The 26,710-nt window shown below is 32.2% G+C and overlaps 3 protein-coding genes across 7 annotated transcripts; 1 reads left to right on the top strand and 2 right to left on the bottom strand.

The window, feature by feature from the left end:
- The first annotated feature begins 360 nt into the window (after positions 1-360).
- Positions 361-12,635, top strand: ksh (transmembrane protein 167A-like protein ksh). 3 transcript variants are annotated; one of them, XM_085185142.1, is made up of 3 exons: positions 7,648-7,671; positions 8,138-8,247; positions 10,040-10,235. In XM_085185142.1, exons 1-3 carry the CDS (start codon positions 7,669-7,671, stop codon positions 10,143-10,145), a joined length of 219 nt encoding a protein of 72 aa, XP_085041268.1. In that variant the 5' UTR covers positions 7,648-7,668; the 3' UTR covers positions 10,146-10,235. The 3 variants fall into 3 exon arrangements, with proteins under 3 accessions (XP_085041266.1, XP_085041268.1, XP_085041267.1); XM_085185141.1 differs by lacking the exon at positions 7,648-7,671 and adding an exon at positions 7,870-8,053 and having other exon boundaries at positions 10,040-12,635; XM_085185140.1 differs by lacking the exons at positions 7,648-7,671; positions 10,040-10,235 and adding an exon at positions 361-745 and having other exon boundaries at positions 8,138-8,246.
- Positions 3,635-7,263, bottom strand: temp (protein prenyltransferase alpha subunit repeat-containing protein tempura). The gene is made up of 3 exons (XM_085185138.1): positions 7,002-7,263; positions 6,520-6,914; positions 3,635-6,165 (listed from the first exon to the last, which is right to left on the bottom strand). Exons 1-3 carry the CDS (start codon positions 7,076-7,078, stop codon positions 5,294-5,296), a joined length of 1,344 nt encoding a protein of 447 aa, XP_085041264.1. The 5' UTR covers positions 7,079-7,263; the 3' UTR covers positions 3,635-5,293.
- On the bottom strand, positions 11,140-26,710 carry vap (RAS p21 protein activator vap). Of its 3 annotated transcripts, none has more exons than XM_085185136.1 (20): positions 26,636-26,700; positions 26,218-26,484; positions 26,020-26,133; positions 25,105-25,177; positions 24,867-25,020; positions 24,356-24,480; positions 21,997-22,152; positions 20,481-20,667; positions 19,637-19,930; positions 18,593-18,951; positions 18,011-18,083; positions 17,818-17,936; positions 17,469-17,599; positions 16,802-16,971; positions 16,581-16,709; positions 15,585-15,714; positions 15,058-15,212; positions 14,396-14,528; positions 13,685-13,855; positions 11,140-13,320 (listed from the first exon to the last, which is right to left on the bottom strand). In XM_085185136.1, exons 2-19 carry the CDS (start codon positions 26,372-26,374, stop codon positions 13,704-13,706), a joined length of 2,811 nt encoding a protein of 936 aa, XP_085041262.1. In that variant the 5' UTR covers positions 26,375-26,484; positions 26,636-26,700; the 3' UTR covers positions 11,140-13,320; positions 13,685-13,703. The 3 variants fall into 3 exon arrangements, with proteins under 3 accessions (XP_085041262.1, XP_085041263.1, XP_085041261.1); XM_085185137.1 differs by having other exon boundaries at positions 26,666-26,694; XM_085185135.1 differs by having other exon boundaries at positions 26,218-26,710.

Raw genomic sequence — 26,710 nt, 5'->3', positions numbered from 1 at the left:
CAATTTAATTATTTTTTTTTACATAAATCTGACACATTAACAATGTATGTGAACGAATATGACAATTAAATATTAAATTGTATCCATGAGTAGCCTAACAATAATTAAAACACTATTTCACAAACAGAAATTACAGAAACTGAAAGCACTTTGCAAAATGACATCGTCGCGCGACGTCCCAAAAAGCTTTGTGTTATATATACGCTATACGCGCCCATAACTATTAAGGATTTAGAGATAAAACAAAGCTAGGGCAGCGTTGCGAGCTTATTTGTACTTAAGCGCGGCTGTAACATCAATATGATATTTAAGAGTGAGGTAAGAAGGAAAGTGGCGCGAAAACCAACCTGTGACGCTGAGCAAGGACATGGTACGACCGGGCTGGCCCCTCGACCCTCGGCGGTCGGCGGGGCCGGCGCCTCACGGGCCGCCGCGGGGCGCCATAGCTCACACGCGCGCCCGGCTCTCCGCGGCCCGGCGACCGACTGACGCCCGACGCCTCGCCGACCCATCAACCCGCGCGCCGCGCACTCATCACACACGCCCGAGCCCGCTCAGCCCGCCAGCTCGCTCAGGTGGCCACAGTAGCGCGCGTGCCCGGTCCGAAAGCTCGTCGCGTTAACGCCGCGAGAGTAATAAGGCTCTGGAAGCGCATCCACACGTTTTTACGCTGGCGGCCAGTGCGCACGCGCGGTGGCGACGTCGTCTGACATCACCGGCACCCGGATTATTTTCGCCCGGCGAGGTAAATACCCTCACATCGATCGGACCCGGTTCAACTGAATGCAATTATTGCACTGCCCTACTCTCTGGTCCTGTTCGTGTTACGTTTTTATCGGTGGTCTACGTAAATCCTGTGTAGACCTACCCTACCCTAGCTATTTTATTTGCTACGAATGTGTTGGCGCTCTCTAGGGTTATATTATAAGCTAATAACTATCCAACTATAGTTCGTGTTTTAAATTGAGAATTTGAAACTTAAATAGATGTACAGTTTATAATAATTATACAACTACTTTTAATTATTGAATGATATATATTAGCTTAACACATTGTAATTTAAATTTTTAATAACATTTCTGTACAAAATACATAAGAAACAATGAAATCGACACAGTATTAACAAATTGCTACGAAAATTCCTTGCACGTTTTTCGTAGCACCTAGCGTATACATAGACGACTCAAAAGGTTCCATTACAGTTTAATTATTATGAGCTAGTAACTTATCTTTTCTACAATTGAAGCTTATTTTTATATATAAATTATAATTGTACTGATTTTTCTTATCTTAAATATAATATCAAAGTGATAGACAAGATTTAGTACTGACATCATATACCTAACTAAAGCCATTACTTGTAAAAACACGTAAAGTCTATGACTCCAATCCACGAAGCAATATCGTATTTCTAATTCCCACCACATTTCTATATACCACCTGCAGTAAGTACTAGCTGAGATATATTCTCAATTCGTGCTATATACCATTATTCTGCAGTGGTTTCGTACTTTAAATTCAGGAAGAGTTTATCTAACAATTTATACGAGTGCTTTTAACTAGCTCGCGTCCTATTCACTTTTAGCGTAATATATTTATTTATGTTTTTTCAGCAGCCTGTATATAGCAGAGTAGGCAGAGGAACCCTAGTGTTAATACACTCTGTATCCCACTTTCAACCGAATTTTCGTGGCATTGCATTTTGAGTGGTAAAACTCTACGTCGCTTTTTATATTTATTTCTTTTATAAAAAGTTACTAATAAAGCATGTTTTTTAATTAATTTTTGTAACTTAACCGAGCACTCGGTGATTACAAACGCTCTTTTCGTACACTCTCGGGCTAACCCTTCAGTTTCCTGTACAATCTACCCATCTAAGCCTGATTAAAATTGCGGCCACTCGAGACGTGTTCTCATTATACAGGTTGACGGCACCCTCTTATATTTTTCTCATGATGGGAAGTACAAGTAAGTAAATAAGTATTATAACTAGGTGTCAAAAATATAATTTCTCAATGACTTGTTGTATCCAACCTGACAATTTCGTTATATAATTCGCACGTGGTGGAAGCGTCACTCGGCGCTCCCGACTTAGTACGGAGTCTCTCGAACCCCAATACAAATATCGATCTGGTATCCGCGAGCGCGCGACACAGCCGTGACGTCACACGCCACCCAACCCTCCCACACTGTAAAAAGCATCTTATATGAAACATTAAAAGCTCAAAGTTAAAATAGAAAAGCTTTTCATAGTTTAAAGGTTGTAAAGATGGTAGATTCCACCAAAGGTAGGTATTCCCAATGTGCGAGCCTCCTGACCCATATTTGGTGTAAATACTCTATTGCTAGCTAATTGCGTGTAATATCTAATTCTATGATTGATTATAAAAATATATTATATTTTAGAACAGTTCATTGAAAATTATGGGAATATTGTTATTAGCTTTAGTGGAGATCTTTATGAATATGATGTGAAGATTATCCGATTATAGATTCTCTTCTCTTCCATGCCTCCTCTTACATTCCACGTAGCTGATTGTAGCTCTGTCCTCCAGCACTCACCATTCTGGACATGGCGTGTTTAGTGGCGGTCCCCAACGCTGCATTCGTGACCACTTGACACACTAGCGGGGATGAACTGGTGGAAAGAAATGGAAAGTTTTTTTTCATGTTATATTTTGATAAGTACGTAGATAAGCTACGCAGCGGTGGCACACGAAAAATATAACACTATATTAACAATTTACTTTTTTCTTTTTTATTGAGTATATTATATACTTGTACTTGTTGTGAGGCCGTCATGGTACAGCGGCACAAGGGTGTGACTGTAACGCGACGGTTGTGGGTTCGATCCCCGCTCGAGGTAGTGAAATATTTATTTACGTTTATATTTCTATTTCTTCACTCTGGTGTCGAGCTAAGCGCGGCGTTGAGTTCTGCCACTCAACATGCAACGCCTCCAGAATTCGGCAGAAAGTGGGGAACGGAGTGTCTTAACACTAGATTCCCTCTGACTACCCTGCTGTGTGCGGGATACAGCGTGAAGCTGGAAATAAAAATAAAAAAATATACTTGTAGACAGAACAAATTGAACTGTCCTTAGATTTCTTAAGGTACAAGATATGAGAGATCTACTTTCATGAAAACTAAACTGACCTCTAAATACAAACAAACATAAGACTAGAGCAAATTCTTTAGTATGCCATAAACTACTGGCCTTCACTATAAACCACTGTAACGATTGTATCATATCGTTTAGCACCTGTAAACAACTTTATGTTGTAAGTCACGAGTTAGAAATGAGCATAAAAATCACAAGCTTTGCAGATTTGTAACTTATTTCTTTATATTTAAATGGAAGAGAAGTGACAGAGTCCAGTCGTGGTACAGGGTACAAGCGCGTTACTGTAAACACGACAGGTCGTGGTTCCTATCCCCTCGGAATGAAATATATGATATTTTCATGTCCTTTGGTGTCGAGTCAACCAAACACGCATAGCCTCCAGAACTCGGCGGAAAGTAAGGAACGGAAGTTTCTTAATGGAAACATTGTTTTAACACTGAAAACAAAAGAAAAAAGAATCGACATCATGGAGAGTAAGACTAGTAGTTTTTAAAAAATTAGATCATAAAAATATTTATAATGTCTTTTATTAAAATTGTTTAAATACATGAACTGAAACAAATATACAAATTACATACTGATAACACAAATATATTAAACCATTATATTATATCACACGATTAAGTAAATATGAGCGTAATTGTAAACGCGACAGGTTGTAGATTCGATCCCCACTCCAGGAAATAAAATATTTAATGTTTTTATTTCTACGCCGCGTTTTTCCTCAGCATCTGGTGCTGGTACTCAGAAAGAAATGCCTCCAGAGTTCAGCGAAAGTGGGGAGCGGAGTATCTTAACACTAGACTCTCTCTACCCATCCATAGCAGGATTGCTCTACAGCATGAAGCAGACAAAAAAATAAGTAAAACCCACACTATCACCATTTCTAGCAAAATCTACACATAATATTACTTATAAAACGAAATATTAAGTGCATTATAAAATAGGATGCAGGAACATTGCAGCTTATCTTAAAAATCCCTCAAAATAATATTATATATTAATATTGACTATACTTATATAAAAATTACAAAAGTATGCATTATAAATTATATTTGAATTAATTTTATAATTTCATTTATTAATTTAATTATTTCTTATTATATTTTCTTTTTAATTTATATGTAACATACTGTTTGTTTCTTTTGCCAAGCAAAAATAATCTAACACAATCTATGTATAATAATTTTAAAATTTAATAATATTTAGATAATTCTAGCATAAAATATGTTTTATTCAATAAAATTTTCAAAATACATCAGATTAAAACTCATTAAAATACATTTAATTTGCATTCATTAAAATTACATAACTTAAATTTGTTTTTATTTGTATGTATTAAACATTCATTACAAAAAAGCTTAATAAAACCATAATAATATATTAGTATATATATTTTGCCACAAAAAAACTTTCTTAGGCATCTTTTACAACAACAGCCTCTCATTGTTATTTCTTATCTTGTAAACTTTTTAAATTTTTCAATGCTAGTTATATGTCCAGGTTTTTTTTTCATGTATATTCTGCATTCAATTTTATAAAACAATAACAGTAAACTCTTAGTACATATTATCTTTATATTCTTAATATTATCTCAAAGATTTATATGGGGCCATGCCCGGCTACGCCATTGAAAATATGTCATATAATTTAAATAAATGTCCTGGAGATATAAATATAAATCTTACATGTCTATTTTACATTCTAACTGTGTCATAAAAAACTGGAAAATTGGTATTATTGTTTAATGTGTAACCTTATTTAATAGTTATTGCTATTGTTATTCTTAAAATTCACTTACTTTATCACACATTTTTTCTTTAAAAAATTAAAAATAAATAGAGAACATTTAAAAATGTACAGTGAAAAATTAAATGTAGTGCATAAATGCAACCAATCATCAATCATTTTTGACACTTATGTTTAATAATATAATATATTATTTTTCAGTTTCATGTTTTTTTAGATATAGCAGAGTTCCATTCCACCAATCAAAATTCAATGTCTCAAAAATTGAGCAGAAGTGGGCAATAGAGTATTTTATCATGAGGTTTCCTCTGCTTCCCTGCTATATGCGGGATACAGTTTGGAGCTAAAAAACCTATACAATAATATCTTTAAAAAGACTTAAAATTCATATCATTAATGTGACAACTTTGCCAAGCATTGTTACATTACATTATTGAGGCCTTCAACAAATTTTAAATACTTTTCATGTCTATCCGCATAATTATCACCATCTTTCCTTCTTTCTTCAACAAAATTTTTCTCATGTGACATAACAACATTAAATAAAACACTAGAATATATACGGTTAGTGTCATATCTACCAATTTTGGCTTGCTTTTGCCTTATATCATCATAATTGCAATTTTTACAACTTTTCTTTATTAAAACACCATTGTGTCTCACCAGACCAAAGTAATCGTACATTATAGTAATAATTTCATGTATGACAAACCGTCTATGATACCAGAGTGTCTCATGGTACTTATAAAATTGTATCAATTCGTTATTAGATACTAAAACATGAAATAGTATTTGTAATTTCCAACCCAATTGAACATAATCTAATGTGCAATCACATATTTTATTGGAATATGCTAGCAAAAATTTCACAAGATTCTCGGCAGAATAAGAGATCAAATTTTCTTCAGATGCCTGTATTGTCATGTCTTTAGGAAGGTTGGAAGCCAAGACTCTAATAAAGATTTTTCTTAAATTAAGATGTAACATGTTTTCTAAAGTCATCCATGAATCATTAGAAATGTTATATATATTTTTTATACAAAACTGATGGTAATGGAAGCAGCTATAATCAGATACATGCTTTGTAGTCCATTTTTCAGAAAAATTATACTCTTTTATGAATAAAGCATTCAGGTCCAGCTCTGGAATACTTGTTTTAATTGTGTTTATGACCCACATCCTGTGGTTCCAACTGTGATAATTATTAGGACTTTTGTCTGAAGCTAAATCACAAACAACGCATTCATCATTTATAAGATTTTCAATGTTGCTGTTTTGAAGATTGTTTATATCTGAAAAATTTAAAGAAATAAATCATTTTTAGTTTTACTACACATATATTTATATGTATCAGCTTCAGCTTTGAGGTTTGAACCTACATATAGCAGGGAACACAGAGAAAACAAAGTGGCAAGACAGGTCTCTTTATTCTTCTTTTCTGACCATATTGAGTCTCAAACTAAATTTTGTTTCACCTGAGTGAGGAAATAATTCATTCTTGCAAGTGGGGACTGAACCACTATCATCTTTTCTGTCACAATGGTATACAATAAATTACCTAATATAAACATTGAAATATATTAATAGATGAATGAAGCCATATGAATGCTAGCAAGCTTATTTCTATAATACAAAACAACCCATACCTTGAAATATACATTCTAGGATCCATCTTCTGTATGCAAATACCTCATTACATTTAGGTTTTCTTGACAGAACGAGCCTAGTAAAATGTAATTCAACGGTTTTGTCTAAGAGACGGTCCAGTACCATATCGCGTCTCTTATTCCATAGCGAATTAATCTCGGGGTTAAGCAACAGAGTTACGTTCATTAATCTTATTAGGCGATCGCAGTTCGCAGACGAAATCTTTTTTGATTTACGTTTTAGTGTAAAACAATATTTATCGAGGATTTCTGAGTAACAATACATGTAAACATGCTTCACACACCAAGATTCTAGACCCAAACAGTTTTCTAAATGTAGCACTGGAGATTTATTTTGAAAATTAACATCCATCGGAACAACATCAAAGGCGTATCTGCAAAATTGCGCATTCACTTTTAATTTTGTTTTTGTGGGCAAAATTAAATTTAAATATTTGAATTTTTGCCAAATGTATACTTACAGCTCCGATATTTTAGATAAAACATTGTGTACATCTTTTATGATTTTTTCCACCAAGGCAAATTTATCTTCTTCCATGATATTTGAATTATAAAAACAATTTATTTAGAGGAACACTACTTTCCTAAAATTTTATTAGAAAGTTTTATCGGAATGTTTTCACTTTAACCCATTTTCGTATTTACTTCTGTGATTGTGTGTTTATCATTTTTTATGAAGTTGTCAAGTTGCCATAAAATATAAACCAGTAATTTTTATCATAGACAAACTATAATTTCATTGCAATTTCAATAGCTAGTTTCAGGGATTAAGTAATTTTAATTTTAAATAATAGTATTACTTTTGCTTCTTTAATAGGACATGCTATAGAATGTACGAACTAATTGTTCTTTTTGATTTCAAAGTAATTTACAAAAAACGAAATTATCCTATGCTAAAATGAAATGGCTGTTGAGAGTATTAAATAATCTTTATGAATGATTTACAAAATTGAAAATTCGCCAATTTTTAGTAATGTTGTTTATTGAGTACCAGAAACAGATGGAATAATTATAAATACAGAACCTTTATTGCTCTGAAATCATTCAAAATTATATTTTTGGTATTTGTTTAAAATATAAAGTAATGTAAAGAGCTTAGAAAAGGTTTATGTGCATTGTATTTGAAGAATGGTGTGATATTCAAATTGTATTGTATGAATGAAAAATTTTAATTATTAGTATAAATTTTTAATTTTTCAAATTTATCAAGATTTTTATATTTTTTCAATTTAGTTCTTTAATATTTAAGGCGTTTATATTTTTTAAGGCTAAATTATAAATGACTTGTAGTATCATATCTCATAAAATTCGTAACTCTTGCCGTGTTGTTAACTGTCAAATGTCAAACTCCAAAATATTGTGCTTATTTGAATGTGCATAGTTTTAAATTACTTTTAATAGTTTTAATTTTTAGAAATGATTCACTAGTAATAATTAGATTAAAATAATTATACAGTGTTTATGTTCAACGGTCTTATTTCAACCATATATTTATTGATAGATAGTAATAATGGTCTGTAAGAATTTTAACAATTCACATATATTTGGACAAACTATTAATTACTAACGATATTATAACGATATTATTTTGTTTCAGAGTGCTATATTTAATTTTCAAAGCTTATTATCAGCGATACTACTATTAATATGCACCTGTGCATATTTAAGATCATTTTTCCCTAGCATCATGGACCGTAACAAAACAGGGTAAAATCTTATCTTTTGACAATATTTTTTTAGCTCCACACTATATCCCACACTTAGCAGGGTAGGCAGAAGGAACCTGGTAACCTAATTAGAGAACGTAGTTGTAACATATTGGTGAAACATTGTGCTTTATCTCATTACCAATGCAAAGAATTGAAAGTATTAAATATAACATTTCCTCCAGTGAAAATCAAACCCACAATCAGTTGTGTTTAAAGTCTCATGCTTGTGCCTCTGCGCCAAGACTGGCTCCTATAATATATAATATTAATTTATATTACCCTTAAGTGTGTATAACTCTCGAAAATATTACTGATAAGTAAATACTATCCCCCCTGGCCAAATGATTAAATATTATTTATAAAAGTATTGCCCATTGTGATGCAGTAGGAGTACTTCCATCAGTAAAAGCAATGCGAGTTCAAACACCACTTGGGGGCAATTAATTATTTACATTTCTCTACTATCAAGTATTCAATCCAGCCTCTTTATCTCCTCTGCCTTTGTTTTATCTTCCCCACGTTGGCATGACTAAATTTAATTTTTAATTTCAATAATCTATTTGTTGTTAATCATAACATTATATATTTTATTTTCTTCCTATTAGCAGGTCAAAGCATTAGGGAACTTAGTGTTAAGACACTCCATACTTTTTGTCCAATTTTTAAGATATTGCATGTAGAGTGATTGAACTCAACACCACACTTCATCTTTTACCATAATAAAAATAACTAATTCCGCCAAATAGAAACAACAACCAACCAACAATCACATTTATACTCCGATAATGTACTTCTGTCTCACAATAGCCTCATAATATTAATTGTTGTGTACCTTTCTTTTTAAACTCCTTAACTACAAAAATTTTCCCGCATACCTTCGCTCCCGCTTCAATGTTCTTCCTCCTCCCTCACGCTCTAGGCGGTCATGCGTCATTGCAGCGCTTGACATACCTATGAGCAACACCAAATTCTTGCAAAAGTCCTTCTCTGTTTATGCGGCATCCCTTTGGAACCAACTCCCTAACCCTATCCAGAGAAGTCCTTCCATAAAATCCTTTAAATCCCAATTAAAAACGCATTTACTTGCTACTGAGAACAATTGATTTACATTTCGACATTGTTTCAAAATATTGCAACTGTATTTCATTTTTCTTTTCTTATAACTCATTTAAATATATATATATAATTATATCATATGGACCGTTTATTTTGAAAGTGGTGTAAGTCCATTTTTGAGAAAAATGAGATATCACGTAATTCATGCTTAATTTAATGTAATGTTTTTATATATAACTAGTCCGTGTTTAATTTCTCAAAAAAACCCCATGGTTTGAACAACTTAAAATCGGTTGGTAAATGAAATTGCATAATCATCGACATACTAACCTTTAATTTTCTCGAAACAAAAGAAAATGGACTTACACCACTCTCAAAATAAACGGTCCATATATTACTATTGTTTAGTTTAAGTATTTTTTTTTATAATATATGTGTAGTGTATTTATATATGCAAAGAATATATGTTTATGTAGTTTATATGTATCTATATTTGTCAATATCTTGTTTCATCTGTTAGTATATTTTGTTTATTATTTTCTTTTACTGTTAATTGCTTTGTACTCTCCCCGCTGTTTTGATAGATATCCACTTCCACAGGTTGGCTGGAAGAGATTTCTTTTAGAAATAAGTCCACCCTTGTCAACTATTTTTTCATATTATATTACTGTATGTTTGTTTTGTATGCAATAAAGAATATATATATATATATATATATATATTATTTGTTTCAGACTCTTGGGTACATTCTGGAAATGTGCAAGAATAGGTGAAAGAAAATCACCCTATGTGGCCACTTGCTGTATATTTATGGCTTTCGCTATACTTTTTCTGACATAAATGTTAATGCACTTTCATTATGGAAGTGCAATACTCAGAAGTGTAACATATACAAATAATTATAAATAATAAAGGCAATATTCGTTTTCATTTTTATTTATATTAAGTATCATTTCTAGCACAGATCAAATTTAAGTGAAAAATAGTATTACTAAGACAAGGATACATGGAGTTTGTTACACAAAACAATTTTCAAACTATCAATATTTGTAACCACCAAGACAATTCTATTTAAATTATTATATAATTACTAAAAACAATTGAATCAAACTATTATGACATTTATCATATAATATGAAACCAAATATAAAATATAATAAACAAAAACAAATTATAAAATTTATTTAAGAATTCTGTATAAAACTTTCCAATACAAAATCGTTATTCGAACCAATAATAAATTGAGTTTCAATCATTTAAAAAATCTAGTGCATATTTAATAGTATACTCTAAAATATCTAGAAATTAGAGCATTAATCAGTCTAGACATAATTTATTTTGTAACTAACATAGTTTAATACAAAGACACCTACTACTACAAGCTATTGCTAAATAAACAACAAATTTCGATGCATTGAGTCATAAATAATAAAAGTAAGGTGACTTTAAGTAAATGTAATTAAAATCTCGAAATAATAATTACGATATTAGCCACAGCTATCTATTTATTTTCATCTAAAAATTGTTGTTGAAAATAAATTTAATCATTAAAGAAATTTGCTTTATCTTGAATAATACAAAGCTGGAAAGGGCCGGGGACAAATTAGTACGAAATCTTGAGCCTAACAATAATAAAACCTGAAACATTTGAAAACCTGAACTTAATAAAAATATAAAGAGATTTTTTAAACTTTATAGTTAAACCACCACAATAAAAAAATAAAAAATAGATCTTTGAATTGTTTTAACAAAACGTGTAAAATATATTAAAAAATATCAGGTTGCATTATAATAAACTATTAATTTAACAAAATGAGAACAAAAAAAAAAGAAGTTTCAGTCAAATAAAAAAGTTTATTTCTATTTCTTGTTTATAAATAAAAATACAAAGGGCCCAAGTGATTATATATAAAAAGCAAATACAAAAGAGCCACTTACGAATATAAATATGGCACTACAATACTAATTCCTTACTTGAGCAAGAAAAAAAATAATAGCTATAAAATAAATTCTTAAAAAATTGACATATAAGAAGAAACACGTAATAATATAGTTGTGACAAAGAACAACACTATTTGTCATAAATGCTATATAAGAATGTATGTAAAGACAAGTTTAAAATAAAAATGAGAAGATTTTTTTATCACAGAGAATAAATTGTAAAGGTGTAGTTACATCCGATTAATAAACTTGCATACATTTGGGGTTATCCATAAATTAAGTCACACTTTAAAGGAGATGGAGAGGTCGACGAAATGTAACATTGTATGACAAAAGATTGAATAGGATTCGAAATTTCATGACATTATATTTTAAAATACGTCACACTGAGGAGGAAGACGTCACACGTGACCAGCAGTGACAAACACAGGGGAGGGGTACAATAAAATTCGTGTGACGTAATTTATGAAGGGCCCCTAATTTCTAATTTCTACTCAGACGAGGATCTATCACATTCAATTCTCCACTTTAAAATATTTTTGGTGTCTTGCGTTTGACAGTAGAACCTTATAGTATCCTACATCTAGACTTAAATAATAAATAGCATGAATAGTAAAATATAAAATAGTACTAAACTTGTGATGAGACATTTTAATGACGATAATGTCCAGCCATTCACACGAGTGACGCCTGATATAAAAAAAACTCGATAAAAACTTATATTTTAAAACAGTTCTTTTAGTTCATGTACTCGCTAGTTTTTCTCTTCTGTTATTTTTACTTCTGATATTTTCGCTTTAAAAAAAATATTTTATCAAATGTCAACACTAATCATAATATATTCCCAAGCGAGGTAATCAGTATAAAAAGGGTACCACATACAAAATGTTAGCAAAATTACGTTAAATTTTTACATTTTGTTGTTTCTTTTCGGTTTTTTTTGTTTTTGCTCTCGTAGCTTACAAGGATATAGAATGAACTCTTATGAATTAATATTATATATCAGTCAGTGCTCAACCTAACGGCCATTTACATGTGCATTACGATTTACGAGGATTGTTTTCTAATTACTAAAATTGTTTGTGGAAATGGATATAATAGACACATTAAGCATAGATTACTTAAAACATTAAAGAAATGATTAAATAATTTATATAAATTAAATACGTCAAGTATTAATATGTTTTACAACATTCTTTCTTTTATAAAAAGCAAATCAAATATTTAATGTACTTTTTATAATTGACACAGATAAATAAAATTGTGATTTTAAAACACATATGTAAATAACTATTGTTTATTACATCCATAGCTCTAACATTTCTATGTCAACATTAATATCTATAGTAATTCAGCCAAATAATTATCAATAAATACTACTTACAATACTAGAGAGCCATTTTCTGTTGCACCTATACATACGGAGCAGTTATGAATGATACGAACATGTCTTTGAATTACATGAGAATTATTTGAAAAATAATTATATAAACTCACATAACGAATTTATAAATTACGTCACAAGTTAAGGAAGAGAAAGTGGGGGTCAACCGAGTGTTTTAAAAATGTCTAAGCGAAAAAATGCGTAATATGTAAATGCTGTGGTAACGACAGGGAAAAAGTTAAAATCATAAAAATCGTGTGACGTAATTTATGGATGACCCATAAACTTTATATTAACATTAGAAGTGATTAAAAAAATTCAAAAAGTATTAAACATATTTGAGTTACAACCAATAATCTCCATGTACTTTTTCCAAAATAAAAAATAGATAACAGTCATTCTCAGCAAAGGAGTTTAAAAAAAAAACAAAAAAATCATTCATAACTGTCCAACAACTAACAATACATTAAATAGGCAGTTAAATAAATGCTTACACAAACATTATACAATAATGTATAAAAGTAAATAGTGAACGAATACGTATTTGGCACGAGACATCTCGCACACGCTGTATTCGTTGGAGCTAACGTAAGTAATGTAGGGGGCTAAAGCTAAATGACTACACCGATACGACTAAGACTCAGTCCTGCGATCTACGTCTACTGCTATTTCTGTTCCAGTTCGTTTACCCTGAAACAATAATGATACATTATTATTATTTTTTAGCGTGACGCTGTATCACGCACATAAAAGGCCAGGAAACTTGGGAATCGAGTGTTAAAACACTCCGTACCTCACGATTCGCATTGTCATGTCATGTTAAGTGGCGGAACCTACCTCGAGTGGGAACCCACAACCTATATAATTAATTACACTTACATTCCCACGATTGTGCCTCTGCGATACACGCTTTATCCCGCATATAGTAGAATAGACCGAGAGAATTTAGTGACAAATAACTCTATTTCTCATTTCCCGCTGAATTTTTGAAACATTGCATATTGAGCCGCGAAACTCAACGCCTAGTTTAGCTATACATATAAAAATAAAATACCTGTATTTAAAGGCATATCCTATCTGATCATTTCGAGATACTTGTGCTTGTGTTTAGTCAGCATTTCCGTGACGGTCACCAGTTTCCGTATAGCTGGTTGAGTTTTGGCCAAATTCTGTAGTTCCGTTAAATGGGACACGCAGATGTGATGTATTGTTGCTAGTTCTTTAGCTGTGGACAAAAAATGCGTTAAATATTCATTGTTTTTACTGTTCTCATTATTGACTTTTTCCCGGTATTTTATTTTTTTATTTCGTCAATTTAGCGTAAATGTTTCGTATTAAATTACTAATTTTATACGAAAAACTTATATATGAATATGGTGTATCCGGGTAATTCTGAATATCTACTAGGCGAATGTTGACAAAGCACCAAATACTGGCATGTAATGGTGTAATTATTAGAAACACCCGCGTTTTGGAATTAGCCTAATGCGCTTTACATTATTTATTCTGGAATAATTTGAGACTGGACATGAATTCGCAATCATCATGTGGTTGTTGCATATAGTATTTTTAAGAAAATATTTGTTACAAAAAAATATTCTTCTATACATTTTTTTCAGCTTAACTATTCTGTATGAATGTTACCATAATTAGAATGAAAATAATTAATTACCCCAAGACCATCATATTTACAGTCAAACGCTATTCCATTGCGCCACGAAAGACCATCAAAAATAATACAAATACATATAACATAATTTCATACCAATATCACAGTTGCTGTTCGAGTTTGTGGGCGCGTTGCCGGGATCCTGCACTGAGCTCAACTGATCGAGGAACACCACCATTCGTTCTTTGTTCTTCAGTATAAATGGGTTAACCACCTCCATGTAGGGTTCCTAATGTGGAAATGATATATTTTTGTTTTAGCTTTGCGCTGTATATAGCAAGGTAAGCAGAGGAAACTACAAAAAAAACGAATGTTAAGATACCCCATATTTCGTATTATTCTGTTTATATGAAGTTACGTCGGCTGGCATATTTCGCAGTTCATTACACAAAATATATTACAAACTTAAAATTCACAAAATACAATACTTTTGCAAGCTCTATTATATATATATTTCGTTCTATTTAATTTTATGTACAATAAAACATTAAAAAAACTTTCAATAAACAAAATGCATAACTTAATTTGAACTGTAACACTATTCATCTTTCCTATTTTCATTACAACTAGTCCATATAATAAAATACTTAATGTTTATTGTATTATTAGCATTTTTGTATGCGCATAAAAGAATATTCTATTTTATAAGAATCGCCTTTTAATGCACACACCTGTACTACAGTCTGGTTGGTGATTCGTGATCGCCCTGAAGTTAGCTGTTTCTTTAAGCACATCAAATCTACTAAACCAAAACCAACCTTAGCACCAAACTCAATAAGATTGGCCAGATTCTGCAAACACTTGGCCACCATCAGTAGGGAGCGTTGGGCGTGCGGCGGCGGCGCGGCGGACACGAGTGCCCACGCGCGGGGCTCGACTAGCGCGGGGCAGATTAGGCGGAGGAAGATGAAACCTGTTATATTATTATGTTTTGTTTTATTATTGTTTTATAAGTATTGATAACACAAGGCAAGTGAGGCTTGTCATTAAAAGGCTTGTATATTTTAAAGGCATTATTTTGGACTATATAATTGTACATAGATAAAATAGACAACAGCAATAATATAATTTTAAAAAATTAAACCTACTTCAAATTGGTATAAAAACACATTGGAAGCATAAATGGATCATCATACTCAAATATAATTCAATTTCAAAAATATTATAAACATACATATCAAACTGATAACCTCCTTTTTTGAAGTCGGTTAAAAATCCTGCTGAATTAAATTATGCGACGAACATAATGATGGATAAAATAATAACATACGTATTACTGTCTTACCAGAAACGACCCTAGTGCGTACAAATCGCTCATTGGGCCACTTGGCGACGGCGGCGCGCTGCAAGCACCCGCACAGGTAGCGCACGGGCCGCGGGCACGAATCCGGTGACGTAAAGATTGATAATGTTATCTAAACGAATAAATAAATCAGTTAGACATGAAATCGTCGTGGCACAGTGGCACAGGGTTTGACTATATCTCGATGTATGTAGGTTCGATGTCCACTGAGAGGAATGGATTAGAAGTGGGAATCGAATGTATATTGTCGCTTCTTCTTTCTGGTAATAACAAGACTTAAATGGGAAACGGAGTGTCTTAACTCTAGAATACCTCTGCCTACCTTGATATATGCGAAATACATTATGAAACTAAAAAATATTTTAAGCCTCACGATTAACTCGTACATATAGAGAGGTAGATCAAGAAAATGTAATGTCAAGATTCTCAGTTCACCACTTGTGTGTTGAATCGGAACCTAACGCCGCTCTTGGTCGTGTGAATAAGAATGAGGAAATGTAAATAATTAATTTCCTCGTGTAGGCGATGATCCCACAACCATGTTTACAGTCAGACATTTTCCAATTTCATAACAATTACCTCTATTTTTATAGATACTTACATAAAATTATTTGTTAAATTCGTAAAATAAAAATAAATACGTGTAAAAAAGATACATTTTATAGAAATAGAATGGTAGCAAGAGAATTCAAGAGATGAAGAGGTGATTGTTTAAATAGAATTTTCTTGTTTATGCATATGCATCCCTTCTTTTATAACGATACAGGCACAGATACATTATTTTATTAGTTTTTCTCAAATATATTATGATAATTGATAAGCTAATATTTTCTAACAGAAAAAAAAGCTATTAAGCTACTACACAAGCAATAAAAGTAGCAATAAAGTGCTATCTTAATTTATATTAAGCTAGCACTTAATTGCTACTTTTGTTTCAAATAATACTTTATATAATAATATTTGTTAAATATTTCATACCTGATCCAGTATCATAAGTAAAAATTCTGCATTATTACATGCATCGTCGGGGGAGTCCATTTTAGTAGGATTCAATTCGGCTGATTGTTTTGCATCTATTAATTTTTGCACTGTTTCTGCAATTGCTACCTGAAAATGTAAATTAGAAAATATGTTTATTATTATTTTTTTAAACATATACAATAGTATTAAAAAACACCATTAAAACAAACAAGCCATACCTGTAAGAAAGGCTTGCACAAGGCGTGCATGAACTCGTCGAGCACGGCGGTGGCGAGGCTGGCGGCGCGGAACAGCGCGCGGTGATCGGGCTCGCGCGCCACCTCCGCCGTGGCCAGCTCGCGAGCTAGTTCCGCCCCGCGGTTGCACTCCGAGAACGCGTGAAGCACCGCTGTGGATGAGTGTTGTTTTTTTATAATTTAAAAACTGACAACATTTGGTCCACCCCTTTTCCCAATATTATTTTTTTTTGTTTTTTACAACATTTTATTATTCTAAATATTCACCCTAAAACTGAGGTTAAGTTAAGCTTTTTTTTACTTTTATTACATAAAATCTTTAATCAAATCTATCCAGCAGTTATTGTGTGAAAGTGAAACAAACTGCAATCCTCTAACTTTGACATGTATAATATTAGTATTTTTATTTATTTTTAAGGGAAACATACAGTACATTAAAAATATTCTAATGACACACTATAAATATAGTAGTAGTGTAAGTAATTTCTTATATGTGTTCTTTATCGAAGGAGATTAGTGTGAGTGAGATCAAACCCAAAACTTTAGAGTTTACTACCAAACGCTGCTCTAAGAAGGCCACCACCACGACACCCATATGCATAAATAAACATAATTTTATAAAAACACCCAAATTTCAATCCACACTTACATGTAGCCAAAGGTTGTCTATCCGTGCGACATAAATCAGCCAGGGCTTTCACAGCAGGCAACCCCGGCTCTAATAACAGCTGACGTAGTGGATTGTATTCCTCTCGAGGCATTACAAGCTCTTGCATGTATCTACAAACATAAACATATTATAAAATATACTGAAAATAATAATAATAAATATACAAGAAAAAAATATGACCAAAAATGCTTACTTATTGTTATTTTTAGGAACACTTATCAAAATTGAACATCAAAAAGCAACGGCACTTAAAAATCAAATTCTTTAAACAATCATAATATCGAAATCGAATATTGTTAACATTTATAAAATAACTTTCCTTATTTACCTTATACGAAGTCTTAAAGACCCCCATTCACCTATGGGCGTCATGCCGGCTAACGGGTACCACTCTTCTATCTCTTCACCGTTAGCTAAATTCGCTAATTCTATGGTTAATTCTGCGACCTGTAAGTAATCTTTTTTTAGTAATGTATGTTCATGTCAAATAAGTATTTTTCATATCACATATATATACTCACTTCAGACTCTTTGCCTCTCTTGCCGGTGTTATGAACCGTAATTGTAAACGAAGTTACATCTGGAGGTACATCACTGAAACGAAAGAAGAAAAGAATAAATTTTAATTGATTAATTATACTATATGAAAAAATGTATAAAAAAAGGTATTCGTAATATATTTATAAAATTTACACATTATTTAATTCAAGCAAGTCTTGGTATACTTTAAAATCAATTCTTGAGATGTATTTAAAACAAAATTTGCTAATTGTACACAAAAATGTTTACATTTTCTTTGTCTTTTGTTACAGGCTCTCAGAAGATTGAGAAAATGTGAATGATGAAGCTCGCCGCGGCATCATACCATGCTATTTTTTGAAAATCATAAGCAGCGTTGTTTGTTTTAAAATTGCTGATTTCTTATTTTGTGAGAGATAATTTGACCAAAAATAACACTGAGATCATAACTCGGCCACCATATTCACGAGATTAGGCCCCCTGCTACTTCTTTCTATTCTCAAGATTGAAGAGGACAGCGTTTTGTGACGTTTGAGTAACACAGCTCGAATTTGAATATATAAAATAGATTTCCATGAACTCACTCGAACACGAACTCGTCGTCCCAGTGCGGGTCGGGCGAGGGGCGAGCCCGCGTGCGTGCAACGGGTGCGGCGCCGAGCGCCACGCGCAGGTGCGGGCGGGGCGCCAGGCGTGCGGGCAGGCGGTGCGCCGTGACGCAGCGCAGGCGCAGCGCCCGCAGCCACTGCACGCGCGCCGTGCTGGGCTGGCCGCCGCCCGCACGGCGCGCCTGCTGTGGCACGCACAGCCCTCGCAGCGCGTCCAGCCACGCGCGCAACTCCCCCGCCGTGCCCGCCGCCAGGAACGTGTGCGTGGAGAGGCACGGCAGCGCGCGCTCCACTAGCTGGAAGCAGAACTCGCGTTCCCAGAGCGACTCGTGGACCTGCGCAGAATGAAGGAACATATATATTACACTTATATAGCTGCACTGTGTTTCACATACAAGAGTATCGTAAAAGCACTCTGGTTTCCCGCTTTCCGTCCATGTTAAAGACATTTCTTATTAAGTACCAGAACTCAACGCCGCACTTTGTCTACCACAACGAGGAAATGAAAATATTTTAAATATAATCATTTCCTGAAGTAGAAATAAAATCGCATCGATCGCGTTTACAGTAACTATACAACTGCGTCAAAATGACTCATAGGAATGAACGTACTCCACAACAGAAATATGTAAAACAATGTAAAATAACAAAAAATAATACTACTGTAAAACTTTACAATATTCATTAAAAAATAAGCATATGATCTCTTGTTTTACAACATTTCACCTCATTTAATGGACTTAAAATTAATTTTACGTGTAACAACGATTAAATGGCTTCAGGTTATTCTTGTATAGTATAGAACACATCCAAGCTGATCATCAAATATTTGATAAGAAAAATCCCAAACTTATAAATTCGAAGAAAAAATGCAAATGGATATGCCTGCATATTACGCATTTGTATTTCTTCATTGCGGGCGAGCTGCTAGTCGAAAATACGAAATTATTAAAACAAATAAGGATACTATTCATGTTTATATTTTCTACTTTACTATTACATATTAAGAAAAAGCCTCACCTGATATAAATAAGCACAAGAAAGATCAATAAGACCCTTAGGCTTAGTCCGTTTGGGCGAGTCATAGAAATACAAATGAGTATCGGTTCCTTCTTGCAACAGCACAAAATACAAAGCTTTCCATTTCTTAGCTCCTTTATCGGATTTTTTGTGCAAGTATCCTTGGTGTTTGATGCCCTTCATTTTCTTTAAACCGATTTGATCTCTGCATTCTCTGAGAGTCGCGTATATTTTCTCAGCGGCGGCACCCGTTGTGTTTTGATGTGGTTCTATTTGATGACCTTCGGCTATCAACTATGAAAATAACAAAAAAAAAACATACGTTAATCGCTTATTCTTCATTGTGTTAATATAAAAAATGTATGTTAACATATCCGTATTGAGTAAAGTTACAAAAAAACTACTTATTTAAAAATATATTTTTGTACTAAACTCCCATGACAAAATAATATAAAATTGTTTTGTTTTTATCTATATGTGTGTATCTCATCACATTTTACGTGATAGACAGAGATAATCTAGTTATACATCGTCGGTTCACCTCACATCCATATATATTGCAAATATTGGCGGTTTAAAACACCGCATTTTTTCTTATCAGGTCGGCCCAAAATCTATGTTATAGATTTAAACATAGACTTTTTAAAATATTTATCAAAATGTTGAGGGCATCGTGGCGCAGCGGCACAGAGGCTATGAGTAGTCAGTTGTGGGTTCGATCCCCACTAGTAAATTATGTACATTTCATCGCTCTGGTAACAAACGTCTCGACAATTGGCCGGAAAGTGGAAAATGAAATATGAAAATATTAATTAACCAAAAAACTAAGGCGTGAAGTACTTACAGGTTGTCCCAAAGTATGTCCTTCGACAATTTGCTCCTTCCTATATCGATTTATGACCGCATCGAGACATTCAAATGTCCTGCCTCCCATTAAATATCGAACACCTTTCTTCTCGATTCTAAATCTCTGTATCTGATTATTGATGTGGAAGAACAAGGAGTAGTCACCGGGAGAGTTATCCGAAGGTCTAAATAAAAAATTGAAATAAAAATTATCAAATATGATCATAATATATGAATAGCATTATGACATACTTTTTGTTTGAAGACAAATATTTCAAATAAATAAAGTCATCTGAGAACAGCATATTGCGTATACTATTATATATTTCATAATCAACGAAATTATTTTAGTTTCAGAACAATCATCTTTCAAACATCATAAATACAAACAAAAATCGCACTTGGGTCGACCAGTGTAAGACGACATATCTACAGGGTAAAATGACATACTTAGTATGTGGCATAAAAACGCCATCATTATTTGTCGAGCATAGTTCACAAATAAATAGTTTCTTCTTTGCTGGGGGGCTTTTAAACAGTATTAAGGCCAGATTCATACATGTTGCAAATTTTATGAGGTTGGATTCCGTTATCAGTCACTTCCTTTTCCAAAAGGGAAATAAGCTTCGTCACTTGCGGCTATTGAATGCCCTTGCTCTAGCAGCCTTATCCATGTCTTCTTGTGACCAATATTTATTCGTTTGTAATTGCCAGGCATTTTGTAGGTAAAGCAAAAAAATACATCGATTCTATTTATAAGGGTAAGATAGTATGCCATCTTATACTCAAGTTTTGTATGTCATCTTACCCAATAGATATATGAATTTAATTTTAACCGTTGTGACAAAAGTTTATAGGTTAGGATGCGCTTTTAGCGTTAGTTGTGTCATATAATAATCCTATTTTACATTTATAATTAGTTCAAATAGAAAATCTTTATCTTACATGTCTTTTCACCATCAAGCAAAAGCGAAAGAAAAATTTGTTGCAATTGAAAATAACGAAAACATGAATTACTTGCCCATCTGCATTCACTTTCAGCCATACTGAATTTAAGCACTAGCTGCATCTACAGACACTCTCTAAAACGTCACAGGATCGCACTTAGCGCTAATAGTTTCATCAATATTGGTAGTGTGTCATCTTATCATAGTATGCCATCTTGAGCACAATTCCCCTAATATGCTTTAAGTTGAGTTAAAGTCGGCTTTATTTTAATGTAAAGTGTCTTTGGAGCTTCAACTCTACCTATGTCAAAACTTTGTATCTAAATTGAAATTAAAATTATTCTTTATTTGATTATGCCGTTTTAGAAAACCGTGCTTTTTAAAGTAAAAACAACAAAATAAGTTGTTAAATGTCATTACACTACCATAAATAATCTTGAAAGACCACAAGACACTAGTAAAATCCAAGGTTTTATAGAATAAAACCTTCTTAACTTTAAAAAAATTCAAAAAAATATGCAATTTTGTGATTTACCTCACTAAATATATGCAATGTTGATAATTTACCTCACTAGAAAACTGCCAGGACCGGCTTTCACAAGCATATCGACGGCCTCACTCTTGGTGCAGTTGGGGTGGAACCAAGAGAACACGGTGTTCGGATCTATTGACGGATCGAGGTCCTCGACTAGCTCTCTGAAGATCATTCCTTGTTCGCCCGTCCTATTTGAATTTATATTGAATGGTTATAAGGGATTTTTATTTTATTTTATTTCTTTCTAGTGATACGTTAATAATGCTGTCTACATATAAATATTCAGTTGAACTTTATATAGAAAGGAATTGAATAAAATAAAACATAAAAAATACAAATATGTTATATATTAAATATATGCTATGGTGCCGCGCTTCTGCTTGCTTCGAATCGAACTATCTCTTAGACAGCATAAAAAATAAAAGGAGTTGTGTTAAAAAAAAAGAGAAAACGTAAAAAAGAAAATATACATAATAGTAATAAAATTTCGTCATATTTGCTTTGAACTCGGGACTATCGTTTCAGATCTAAAATTACACCACGATGTAGCCAATTTTCTTTTACCCGGAAAACGTTAGCAGAAGCTTTTCTTAGAAACTCATTGTCTTAGATTGCTGACGGAATCAACTGACATAATGGAAAACCACTACATGAGTAAGTACTTTGTTCATTTATTGATACCGAAGGTTTTATCTCTTTTAAAATATACAATTCTTCTCAATATAAATTATAATATTAGTTCCTTTATTGTGTTTACATAAATATAATTTATTATTATTATTATTATTTCAAAATATATTTAACACACGAAGTAATTGTTCTAAATCGAAACATGTTATAATTTTTCCATTGCATCTACGATACGCATTCTAGTTTCTTATGTACGTAAGGCAAAATGTAAATTAATACAATACACTACCTTAAAAGGCAGTGCGTGCACTAGAAGCCATTTTAATGTTAACTTTAGAAACATTTTAATTGTATAATGCTTACACGCGAAGGGTAATCACTCTACCTTGACAGATCTACTTGACCTGGCGTGACCTCCTCATTATGTATGAAAATCTATATTTAATTGCTCTTGTATTAAATTAAGAATTGACTGCATTTTTCCTCATATCACTTATGATACAGACAGACAAAGTAAAACTAACTATCGATTATTTTAGCTTTACTTAATCTAAATATTATTTTACTCGACTTATTATTAAAGAAATAAACATTTATTTATTTAATAAATATATGCATTAACGATTTCCATTTGAACTCATAACGTCTACCAAGAATTAAATTGCTAAAACAAATAATACAACATGTATCTCTCTAAGCCTGTAGATGCCATTTTATATACATAATTATAAATTTTATTTATTATTTAGTTTCATAAGACGTAAATAACTGTAGGCTTTTTTATAGAGTCAAAGAAAAATACGTAAGATCGTTCAACTAGAATTCTCTATCGACGTCGAGGGAATCATGCACTAATAAGCTCAAATAGTATATTTAAATATAAATAACATCGTTCGTTTTATAGGGAAAAACCGGAAAATTAATAACGATAATTATATATTTTCAGATATGAATAACAAGCAAATTACATAAATATAGATCCATATAAAATTATCGCGAATATATGACTTCATAATGGTTCAATAAGGGTCACTTTCGGACTATTACAATACAATATTAAAGAATATTTAATAAAAAAAACAAAATAATTATAGAATTAGTAATCATTTAAGCAAAAATCATTTCATACAATTTTATTTTGCATTTTTTCATATGTTTCGAAGCAATAGTAATCGTATTCACATCTTCTCAGTTTTCTATCTCTAGTTTGAACAATTATACAGTGAAAAGATGTAATGGATGTTAGAGAGCACTTGGCCATGTAATGCACAAGAGAGGGTAGATTTAACCTTTAATTAAAAAGAAGGATAATGCATTTAAAATATAAGTAGGTATACAAGTACATACGCTAAAACGTTACGAAAATAACATAAACATATTTGTGTATGTTTATGTTCGTAATATTGTATGTAGGGTGCCTGACTATCGATTAATGATCTATTATTATAGGAAATATTGGTTTGAAAAACTCAAAACAATCAATTGTTTAGGACTAAATATATAAATCGAATTAAGTATATTTAATTAATAAACATTAAATTATACATTATTGTGTACATATTATGTTTTCTTTAAATTCACGCTATAAATTACATATAGTGTTCATGACGGCTAGACGACACCCGACACTGTTCCCGACGTGCCAATGAGTGGCGGAACCCAACGCCACGCTTAGTCTACTTACACGAGCGAGGAAATATAAATAAAACATTCTTCCGAGAGAACATATAATATTTATAATAAAACAATTGAAGGTCATACCTATGCGCGGTGACCCACAGCCAGCCGTCGCCCATGTCGTTATGCACGAAGAATATGTCGCCCTTTTGGAAGGTCAACTCGTCGGTGTCCGGCATCTTGGTGTACGGCAATATAGCCACAACGCGCTGAAAGTTATTATTTTTTATAGAAATATATAATGATTACCTTCTAAATGTGGAAATAATGATTAAAAATACTACGGAAGTCAATTTGCTGTAAATTTATTTAACACTTATTGTATTTCATATCATATTCATTAATAAAGATAAATATTACAGAATTTACAATCATGTATGCTGATATAATAAAACAAGAGTAGAGAACAATTTCTTTAGTTGAATGCGATAATCTCGGGAACTACTGGTTAAATAAAAAAAAAAACACTTGGATATTCCATTTATCAAGGATGGGTTATTTCCATTTGACCACACGGGCGAAGTTGCAAAAACTAGTTTAATATAAAATTACATTTAAATACACAATATGACAATAGAAATACAGCTCCACTCACCTTTTTATCATTGACCGGTTCTGGTGGAGGAATAGGCTCAACTAAACGCTCACGTTTTAAAAGATCTGAGCAGTGGCTGTAAAAACCTACTAACTCTGTCAAAGAATCGAACTGGCGACCTCCTATGTAGTAATCACCACACACAGCAGTTATTCTATAAAAAAAAATTGGAGTATAACATCATCTTAAAAAGTATATAAAAATAATAGTAAAAAGTACATTTTCTGTTAAAAAATACCTGAAATGATTAATTCCAGTGCGTCCTAAGTAACTCAGTACATATGAGCCTGGCTTACGGTCACTTTCACGCACTGCAATATAAATTATTATTTTATTATTTCTCTTGTTCATTTCATTTTATAGTTCATGCTATATTTCACATATAGCTGATTAGAAAGAAAGAACCCTGTGTTAGTTATGATGTTTTCAAAATTATGTTTGTTTCATTAGATTGTTAGTAACTGTAATATGTTTTTTCCACCTTAACACTTTATCCTATATAAAGAAAGGTGCTTTTTCCCTATTTTACTTAAATTTGAGACATTGCATGTTGAGTGTCAGCTCAATGTTGGACTTTGTCAAAAAAAGAGTAAGAAATAAAAATCATTTATACTGCCAAATGGGGATCAAACCCATAATCAATATCTATACAGTTACACACTGTACCACTGTACAACAATGGTCTCAATACTTAAATATGTCTTTCCTAATATAAAGTTTTAATTCAATATTGTAAAATAGAAATAAGTTGACAATATAAAAAATGGAACACATGTACATTTTATCATGCAAATATATTGTTGTTACTTATTTGTATAAGTACAAATTTGCATAACAATAGTAGAATACATGTTGTTATCATTTTAAATGGCTTCACTTTTTATTAAACTCATAACAAAAAAAGATTGTATTGAGAAATATTACCCATTGTTTTAAGTTACTATTAAGAAAACATATCTGCTACAGAAAAGTTTTATGCATGTTAAATAAGTTCTTATATATTACTTTAAGTAATAAATAAAAAATATATGTGTTACTTCAAATGTTTTTTATATAGTTGTTTAAAATTTGAGTAACTTTATATTATATTTTAAAATTACATAAATTTTTTTCAAAATCTTATAATTTAATTTATAATTATGGATTATTTTACCTAAATAACTGCCATGTTTACCAGCAGCCCATAATCTTTCTTCTGAAGTGTATCTGTCCAACCGTCCATGATACCATTCAGTTTCTGGAGGAGCAAGGACTGCTTGTCTTTCACCTAATAAAATTAAAAAGAAATAAACAGATTTTACTTAAATTTAACACTGAGAATAAATTTCGAGTTTAAAATAATTAAGCTTACCATTAGTACTAGGACCATCAGCTTCATCTAACTCCAAATCAGCTGCTAACTCTCCTAAATCGACTCCGCCGTCCTCGGATTCCGTGGATGGAGAACCTAACTTATCCTTTATAGGGGGTCCAATCGGCGCTCCCATTGCTCGTATTAGATCAGCCATTTTTATCACTTATCACCAAAATTCTTATAATTTAAAGCTTTTCCTTTATGTAAGGTGACTCATACATTATTCATTACATCAATAATACTCAATTTTTGGGATATCTTAGCCTGTTTACAACGAAAACTAACTATAATATACGAATCACTAAGTATGCAACTTAACTAAAAGAGGACTAACGTTAATTACACAATAATTAAACTATTATTAGTAAATCTACTTTAGAGTATAATGTGCTAATAAGAGAATTCAGGTAAATACGGTAGAAAGAGGAATCCTTTTATTACACACATCAATACGCCCGTCCGATAATCAGACAAAAGTCACAAAACACTA

The sequence above is a fragment of the Heliconius melpomene genome, chromosome 4, assembly GCF_056956725.1.
Source record: "Heliconius melpomene rosina isolate 202511_hmr_F chromosome 4, ASM5695672v1, whole genome shotgun sequence".
Classification (NCBI taxonomy): Eukaryota; Metazoa; Arthropoda; class Insecta; order Lepidoptera; family Nymphalidae; genus Heliconius; species Heliconius melpomene.
The sequence above is the reverse complement of the archived record's forward strand: the minus strand, read 5'-3'. Positions and strand labels throughout refer to the sequence as shown.

Bases quoted from the DNA above. Each gene is read 5' to 3' on its own strand.
- ksh (XM_085185140.1), top strand. From the start codon at position 368: ATGGTACGACCGGGCTGGCCCCTCGACCCTCGGCGGTCGGCGGGGCCG.
- temp (XM_085185138.1), bottom strand. From the start codon at position 7,078: ATGGAAGAAGATAAATTTGCCTTGGTGGAAAAAATCATAAAAGATGTA. The intron at 6,915-7,001 runs GTAAGTATACAT...GCAATTTTGCAG, and splicing joins TTATCTAAAATATCGGAGCT to ATACGCCTTTGATGTTGTTC. The intron at 6,166-6,519 runs GTATGGGTTGTT...TAAATTTTTCAG, and splicing joins CCTAGAATGTATATTTCAAG to ATATAAACAATCTTCAAAAC.
- vap (XM_085185135.1), bottom strand. From the start codon at position 26,374: ATGGCTGATCTAATACGAGCAATGGGAGCGCCGATTGGACCCCCTATA. The intron at 26,134-26,217 runs GTAAGCTTAATT...TAATTTTATTAG, and splicing joins TGATGGTCCTAGTACTAATG to GTGAAAGACAAGCAGTCCTT. The intron at 18,952-19,636 runs GTGAGGCTTTTT...CATTCTGCGCAG, and splicing joins CTTGTGCTTATTTATATCAG to GTCCACGAGTCGCTCTGGGA.